We start from the raw sequence: 8778 nt of genomic DNA, 5'->3' as shown, positions 1-8778 counted from the left end.
CCCCCTTAAAGTCCTTTTGCCCTGAACTCTATCATAAGTTTCAAACAATTAGGTTAAGAATGCTACTTTGGTGGGGATGGAGAAAAATAATAAGTTGATTATACTGAAAAGCACATTTATTTTTGCTTATGACTATGATCTCAAACTTATGTATGGGGTTTATAAAGCATCCTCTTCCGGTATCATGAATCTTGAACTTTTGACCACATAACCACTTTCAACTGAGAGCCTAATTATACTTCAACCCGTGACCGTATAACCATTGTGAACTGGTAGCTTAGGTTGCAATGCGATGGACATCAAAGGTGATAGTTCTATCCCGACACAATAGATGAAATGTACGAGTTAAGGCGAAAGATGAAATGTGTGACAACATTTTTATCAAATTTACTCGCATTTTGATCAAGCTTTCCGAAATCAGATTGATAGTTGAACTAGTCAACCAATTAATTTATTTATCAAACTAGTTTGATTGGTTTAGATGGTTCGATCAAATAAATTTTTGAAAAAAATATATTAAAAACCGTTTCAATCGATTTTTTAGATCAATTGAATTGATTTGTATTGATTCTTAGCTCAATCGGTTCAAATTTTTTTTCCAAATTGATATTCGACTGATTGATTCGGTTCAATTCAAATAATATTGATTTTGGTAACAAGGCAAGAAAATGTATTTTTTGCACATTTAAGAAAGAAAATAAAGTTGTCAAATTGTAGAAAAAAAGTGAAGCATATATATTCCATGTCATCATATATATATGTTTTAAAAATAAACCCCATCAAGAAATTAGTGAAAAATAAAATCATATTTGAAAAGTAAAGTGTCTGGAAATGATGAAATTATATGCCAAATACGGATGACCTTGTAATCAGGATTGCATTATTTATGTTTGGGTTGAAAACAAGAGCAAGTAAGATTACACAGGAAAGCAGGCAATATAAAGGAGACAATCATTTGGAAAGATGAGCTTTGATATGGGCTACTAATTTGTCTCTAGGAGGCAAAAGTTCCGTAACAGTGCTGCAACTAACAAAGTCGTCAGTCCATTTGAATAAGTTGGGGAATTTCTCAGATGACAACAGCTCCAACCCCTTAATTTCTTGAAAGGGTCTAAGCCAAAAGGCAATAAAAAGGGCAACAATGTCTACCATTCCAATTGTATCCCCACCAAAGAATTTCTTTCCATTCAGTGCACTTTCAAGTGTTTTCAGACACTCACAAGCTTCTTCCACTGCCTTCTCTCTCTCCTCCTCAGGGCTAAATGCAACTTTCCTAATGGCAGACGAGCACTATATGGCCAAAGTGAGTCATGAATTAGTCGAAGTCTCTTTGTTATAGATATTTAGTATTTATATTTTAAATTCAGGTTCTCATATTATTATTTATATTATTCTTTAATCCAAAATTTAAATCATTAAAACAGATAAAAATATGTAAAATTAAGATTATCAAAATAATTTTTTTAATTACTTTATCATTAAAAAAAATACAAATTAACCTCGTGATTTGAATTTATTTTTTAAATTCACATAAATTAGATTATTATTTTTAACAATATTAATTATTTGCACTAAAAAAACATTGATAATAATTGAATAACTCCCCACAAAAACTGTAAGAGGACTAGAGACAGAAACAACCTACACAAATTTATATACACCCAAACTTAAAAAGCCAATATTTTTGATTAGTAATAGCTTAGATTCAAATTATCCCTATAAATAAAACATAGAGAAAACAAATATGATGCTGGAATGGGAAAAATTAAACTTAAAAAATAAATGTATACCTTGCCATCAATGAAATTGACCCAGAATCGAGCCATGGCTTTGTCATTAGGATCTTGTGGCAAGAAGGGATAGGCTTTCCAAGTTTCCTCAATGTATTCAAGTATAATAATCGACTCTGTAATTAATTTTCCTTTGTGAAGAAGAACCGGGACTTTCTTATAAACTGGATTGTATTACAAAAGCAAAAAACTCTTGTTATTCAAGTCTTCTTCTATGTAGTCATATGGAACGCCTTTCAACTGCAAAGCCAGCTCTACCTTACTGCTAAAAGGGCTTCCCCATGCTCCAAAAACCTTCACCTCTTCACCCATATCAATATTGATGCTACCCCACTTTTTATTACTTGTTTCTCTCTCGGGAGTGTAACTTTGGTTTGGCGCTACTTATATAGAGGGAAGATTTGGTAGTTTCATTGGCCTTGGGGAAGATGATACAGGCCTGACTTAGTGAAATTAATCATTTTTTATCTGAAAACTAAGGGGTTTGTCATCTTCTACGTAAGCAGTGACGATCGAGTCTGTGAGATTCAAGTTTGTCAACATAGTGAAAAGTTAACAGGGACAAAGCACTGAACGTGAAAATGGAGGAGACATCTCAATTTCTGAAAATACTATATTAAACACTGTATATGATAATGACGGCGATACAGTTACTAGGCCTGTCTTCTTTCTTGTTTTTCAAAATTTTTGAGTTGGTTTTTTCTCTGACATGCCTGAAGAAAATAATGTTATACTGTTGTTGCAGTAACAATCACAACATCATGGATTATATTCTTATCAAATTGATAGATAACTCCACCTCAGAGTGTTATCTCCATGGACTTCCCACAATGAATGTTTTAAAAAATAAAAGGAAAATGGTGAAATGAGATAACCATCTGTATACGCATTAAGAAAACAGCTTTTTGTAATTACATACTTGTCGTCTTGAATTTCTACCCTTCTCTTATGAACTTCTTCTTCCCAAATATTTTGCACTATAATGGTGTTTATTTTACACAATTTTCCAATAACATCCGTAAGATTAAAAAAACAAATAAACAATAATCCAAAATAGTTAACGATTATACCAAGTTTGAATTAAGTATTTAAAAAAAGTATTACATTTATTAGTAAGTGTTGGGTATAAAATGGATATGAAAAATATTATTTTTTTATTACCTTTTAAATATGCTTTATTTTCATAACGTGCTTTGATTGCATCAAATTCTATAAATCATTTTTAACAATAATATGAAGGGTATATCCTTTTTGTTCTTGACTCGTATTAAGCACAAGTCATTAGCCAGCACAATTAGTTTGAGTTAATACAAGGAGTTGTAAGATTAATATGGATAAGCCAATGTAAATACTGTGCCACACATTTTAGCTTATTCGAGATGTATGATTGAGAGATCAAATTATGCATAAGTACCGGACACTGAAAGACCATGTCGAATCACTTTTGACTCTTCTAATAATTAGAGGTCAAGTTGGGTCACTACATCTCACTCATGATCTATAGATATAATTATTTCTTAATTGAAATAGATTATATTTGTTGTCATCATAATTGGAAGCCTAATAGGTCATATATATAATAATGAAATTTGGAAATTAAAACAAGAAAAGACTTAATTAAAAAATTCAATAAAGTTTAGGGACTAAAGGTGTAATTAACCAAAAATTAGTTAAAACCCTATTCTATATAATTTCATTATCAAAATTAAGAGAAGGAAATATTTCTTGAATTATTGCTTCTAATTTTTTTCAGTATTCAGACTGAAATTAAAAAAAAAAAAAATTGAATCCTCGTGATCAAATAACTAGCATTATTTTAAGAAAATGGATTTTAGCTTCACGAAAGTCTACTAAATTAGATTGAAGGTTTGAATGATGGAAAGTTTTGAGCCCAATGTTCGTCTGAAAAGAAATAAAATTAATTGAGGATGTAAACCCTTAACTCATAATTCAATCTTAACTTTTAAATAAGATGATAAATACGCTGTAACACATTTAAATCTACATCTTCTTATACTGATAATAGTATAAATATTAACTCTGCTAAAACTCAATCCATTAGAATTGAAATCCATTATATTTAATTCCTAATAAGCCTGAAACTTCAGGCATTAAAGCAGGCCTAATGGGGGGTTCCGTAAAGAGATAACTGGCATTTGGATTTGGAGCTGCAAAAGCTTAGTTTCTACCACCTACGTTGGGCTTTCCTTTTGACTATTTGGTGCCATTGTGCCAAAACCCCTAACTCTCATTGTTTTGGTGAAATATGGTCAAAGTATTCTAAACTCTATTTGGAATTTAAAAAAGTTTAAATTATTAACAATCGAATTTAAATTTTAAAAATTTAAATACAAAGTAATTAAATTCTAAACATATGATCGTATTTACTTATCTAAAGGCTCATTTGGATGGGCGTTTAGTTTTAATGTGGCGCGTTTAATTTTTTTTTTGTCTTACGCTACAATATCTAATCTCACCATTATTACTGTTTTTACATTAACCTCATGTAAACGTATTACCCATGCAAAGGGGCCCTAAATTCATTTCAACTTATTTTCATAAAGGGTTTAGCTTAAACTAATTTAGATTGTTCTATATATAAACATGATTATCTAGTAGACTGATAGTGTATTTTTTTTATTTCACAAACAACTTAAAAAAAAAGAAATGATGTGTCTCTTTTTTAAAATATATATTTTAATAGTTTATTATACCCTATAACATATTTATTAAACATATAAAAAATTATATATTTATTTATTACTATGATAAAGGGATTATGGAAAAACTCATTGATAACTTAATAACCAATTTTATTTAAGAGTACAATGAGTTAATTTATTTTTTCACTCGAACATAAAAGCAAGTAGGTCATTACACACAAAAGCAGCAAATACAAAAATGGCAAAATGCATGCGACAATCATTGTGAAAGACGTTCATTGGGAGGGCTTAGGCCTTAGCATTATCTTGCTGATATTTGGCAATGAGACCTTTGACAAAGGGAAGTAGTTTGTCTCTTGGAGGCAAACTTTCCTTAACAATGCTGCAATTTGCGAAATCTTCAGACCATTGGAATAATTGGGGAAATTTGTCAGCTGACAGCAGATTTTGCCCCATAATTTCTTGAGTGACCCTAATGAAATACCCAACAGAGCTAGCAACAATATCTACCATTCCAATGGTTTCTCCACCAAAGAATTTCTTTCCATTAAGCGCACTTTCAAGCGTTTTCAGATACTCGCAAGCTTCATTCGTCACTTTTTCTCGCTCATTCTCGGCGCTCCATGCAGCTAGCCAAAGGGTAGGAAAGCACTGAAAATAAAATGTATATTCACACCCAAACTTAGAACATACGACCAAAAATAGTGTTCTGTTTAACGACGTTGTTGGCAGCTTTTGGATAGGTAAAATATTTTGGCTTATATTACGACAAACACCAAACTAAAAAAAAGGAGAGAAAAAGTTGTTTGCTTATTATTTTAAAGTTTTTATAATATAGTTTAATATTAAAATAAAAAATAATATAATATAAATTAAAAATGTTCTCATTAAATAATACTTATCTAATTATTTCATATTTCTTTTAGAAAAATTTTATCATATTATTTTTTATTTTGGATTGTCAAACATACAAAAAAAAATTACTAATGAAAAGTATAAAATTAAATAATTATACCTTTTCGTCGATGAACTTGATCCAGAATCGAGCGGTAGCTTTGTCATAAGGATCTTGTGGCAAATAGGGATTATGCTTCCAAGTTTCCTCAATGTATTCAAGTATAACAAGAGACTCTACAATTGGTTTCCCGTTGTGAAGAAGAACCGGGACTTTCTTATGAACCGGATTGTATTTCAAAAGCAAATCGCTCTTGTTGCCAAAGATATCCTCATTTATGTACTCATAAGAAACACCTTTCAACTTCAAAGCAAGCTCTGCCCTGTAGCTGTAAGGGCTTGCCCAGTATCCAAAAACCTTCACTTCTTCACCCATTACGCTGCTTTTCTTTCCCTGTTTTAATGTGTTCCACACTTGAAGGGTGACCTTGAGTGGGTGCTACTTATAGAGGGAGGATTTGGTAGTTTTGATGTGGATGATGGTACACGCAAACTATAAAAAATTAATATAATCTTTTAAATAATTGATGACGACGTCTTTTATTGAAGCAGGTGCCGGTCAAGCGAGGCTGCGTTAGTATATTCAAGTTATCAACAATGACACAGCAACCAACATGGAAATACAGTAAAGTTCAACTTTGAAAATAGTAAAACAAGAAAAATTAAGGTATAGACAATTTGAAGAAGAATAAATAAAAATGGCAAGTTGCTTATGCAGGGCAGCTCATCAAGGTCAACATGGAAATGCATTTTATGTCCTTTTTTTTTGGTTTCTGTCTCATGTGTTTTTAACATCCACATGGTTCACAAATTGTATTTATTTTACTCAAAACATATATTTTATTTTTTTAGAAATATATGGAAACGCATAAATATTTTTTTAAAATATATAAATAGTGTACTAAATATTAATTTAAAAACAATATATATTCAAATAAATTAAATTTGTTATTTTTCCTAAACACAGATGAAAAGAAAATATTAATAAAAGTTATGGATGAAAATGAAATACTAAAAAAAATATATAATTAAGAAAAATATTTAGTGTGAGATGAGTGAAAGTAGGATCGGATGGGTGGATAAATATAAAGACATATTTATTTTCTTTTTTTATCAACTAAATTTTTTGATGATGTCAAGATTGTTAATGGTTATTGAATTAACTATTGTGATCACATCAACAACAATTGTTAATATAAATGTACCATAAATATTAAAATAAATAATATTAAAAGAAATCAAGTAGACAAACAAATTTTCAAATTTATTTTGAATTTAGTTTTTAAAATTACCAAAAATTTTAAACATTTGTTAAAAATGTAAAACATTGAAAAAAATGTGGGTCTTACTTTTTTTTCTTTTAAGATTCCTTAATTAATGTTAACCTAATGCATGATGTGAAATTAGAATGTGGAAAAATACACTTGCCGTTACAATCAAACATATGCATAAAAAAAAAACGAGATAAAAAATAAAATTATTTAGCACATATGATCAAACATATTAGCCCTTAATTTATAATATATATATTTTTATAATGAGTTATTGAGTTTTTTTTAAGCTCAACAAAGTGAATTTTAAAAGTTTATTATAGGGACTATATTAAATTAGCTCTTTTATTATTAAATGGATTAATTTAGTCCTTATAGAATCAAATAAGTTTAAATTATAACATAGTTAACATTTAATGTATAAAAATGTCTTAAAAATTATTTTTTCAATTCTTAAAAAAAAGATTTTATTTATAAAATCATAAATACTTTAAATATAACAGTAAATAATATTTTTTATACCATAAGTATTAAATCTTTTTCAACTTAATTCTTTTTAATAATATAAAATTAAATTAATCTATTTAATAATAAAGAAAATGATTTAATACCATTCGTAGAATATATTTAGAAAAAATAGGATGGCAGGCTGCATGGTCGAAATTGGAAAAGAAAAAATTGACTACTCACTATTCATATATGCAGGTCAGTCAAAGTCAATTATGACGGCATATAGAATATAATTTTATTTTGCATATAATCATATTATTAAAATGGTGCGTCCTAATCGTATACATTTTATATGTCGTAATTATATTTTGTTTGTGTGTGCTTTTCTTAGCAGGTTACGTATGGTTTAAGTTTGGTAGTTTTTATAAATTTAGAATTTAGTTTTTTTTTTAGATTTTAAAATTTAAGATAAATTATTAACAAAATAATTTGAACAGTATTAACATTTGAATCTAAATTTTAAAGAAAAAAATGACAAAATTTTTAAAAAGAAAAATATAAAGATTAAATTCTAAATTTAGAAAAAAAAAAATTTATGAGAGGTTTTAACCTTTTTAGCACTATAAATGACTAGATAAATGGGTGAGAAATTGTATGCGGCTTTTACTGAAAAATAGATTTGATTTTTTAAGAATAATTTTTAAATATATGTTATTGCGAATAAATATTTTTACTATACTATTAACTTAATTTAATATTTTTATTGGTTCAATTAATATCACACTTTGAAAATCTGATTTCAAATGTATTTTCAATAAAAAAATGGTTATGCACATTCTTACCGGAGGAACTCCAATATTGCTACCCATAGAACTCACCAAGCAACATGGACAAATTTTTGGGGACTTAAAATCCCCTTCAAGATCATCTTTCTTCTTTTGCAAGATCTGCAACAATAACCTCCCCACAAAAAACCTCCTTTCAAGAAGGTTTTCAACCAGTGATTTTCTTTGTCCTCTTTGTAAGGAAAATAGAGAAACCCTTGACCCTATTTTCTTCAATTGCAACTTTGTGAGAGCAGTTTGATTTGGCTCTCCTCTTGCTCTTCGCATTGACTCCGTAAACGAAAATTCTATATCCAATTGGATTCTTCAATGGCTTCAATGAAATAATCTCTCGCTTGAGTACTCAAGAAATTTCTACCCTGCTATGTCTTGCACTCTCTGAATAATCTGGAAGTCAAGAAATAAACTCATATTTCGAATAACCATCCCTTGCCCCATTGGTGCGATTAAAAGAATCTTTGACATGTTTCAATCGTCCTCAATTCCTTCCCGGACACCTCCTGCCAGAACACATTCGGCTTCTATTTCGGATGCTCGCACCTCACAATGGTCTCTCTCTCTGAACATGGTTCAAAATAGACAAAATAACATGATTAGAGGATCAACCATCATCCATAATTCTAACGGTTTCCAGCTGATGTCTATCCATAGTTTCAAATTTGCTAGCAAACTTCTTGTCAGAATTCTCACCCTTCGTGTTATTCTCTTGTTACTTAAGTTTCACAATATTGATTCTTGTAGTTTGCTGGGCGCCGAAAAGAAATGGAGCAACATGATTGTTGAACGCGCCAAAATTTGGATGGAA

General features: G+C 29.5%; 1 protein-coding gene and 1 pseudogene across 1 annotated transcript; both read right to left on the bottom strand.

Moving 5' to 3' along the window:
- Window positions 1–858: 858 nt before the first annotated feature.
- LOC107891003 (glutathione S-transferase U8-like) lies at window positions 859–2213 on the bottom strand (annotated as a pseudogene).
- Window positions 2214–4567: 2354 nt separating this feature from the next.
- On the bottom strand, window positions 4568–6073 carry LOC107891002 (glutathione S-transferase U8). Its single transcript, XM_016815620.2, has 2 exons — window positions 5469–6073; window positions 4568–5104 (listed from the first exon to the last, which is right to left on the bottom strand). The coding sequence occupies exons 1-2, from the start codon at window positions 5781–5783 to the stop codon at window positions 4742–4744; spliced, it is 678 nt and encodes a 225-aa protein (XP_016671109.1). The 5' UTR covers window positions 5784–6073; the 3' UTR covers window positions 4568–4741.
- Window positions 6074–8778: the final 2705 nt, after the last annotated feature.

Source organism: Gossypium hirsutum, chromosome D09 (assembly GCF_007990345.1).
Source record: "Gossypium hirsutum isolate 1008001.06 chromosome D09, Gossypium_hirsutum_v2.1, whole genome shotgun sequence".
Taxonomy (NCBI): Eukaryota; Viridiplantae; Streptophyta; class Magnoliopsida; order Malvales; family Malvaceae; genus Gossypium; species Gossypium hirsutum.
Note: the sequence above shows the minus strand (reverse complement) of the source record. Positions and strands in the feature narration are given on the sequence as shown.

Excerpts from the sequence above, each read along its gene's own strand:
- LOC107891002 (XM_016815620.2), bottom strand. The coding sequence starts at position 5,783 with ATGGGTGAAGAAGTGAAGGTTTTTGGATACTGGGCAAGCCCTTACAGC. Across the intron at positions 5,105-5,468 it reads TCAAGTTCATCGACGAAAAG|TGCTTTCCTACCCTTTGGCT; the intron begins GTATAATTATTT and ends TTTTATTTTCAG.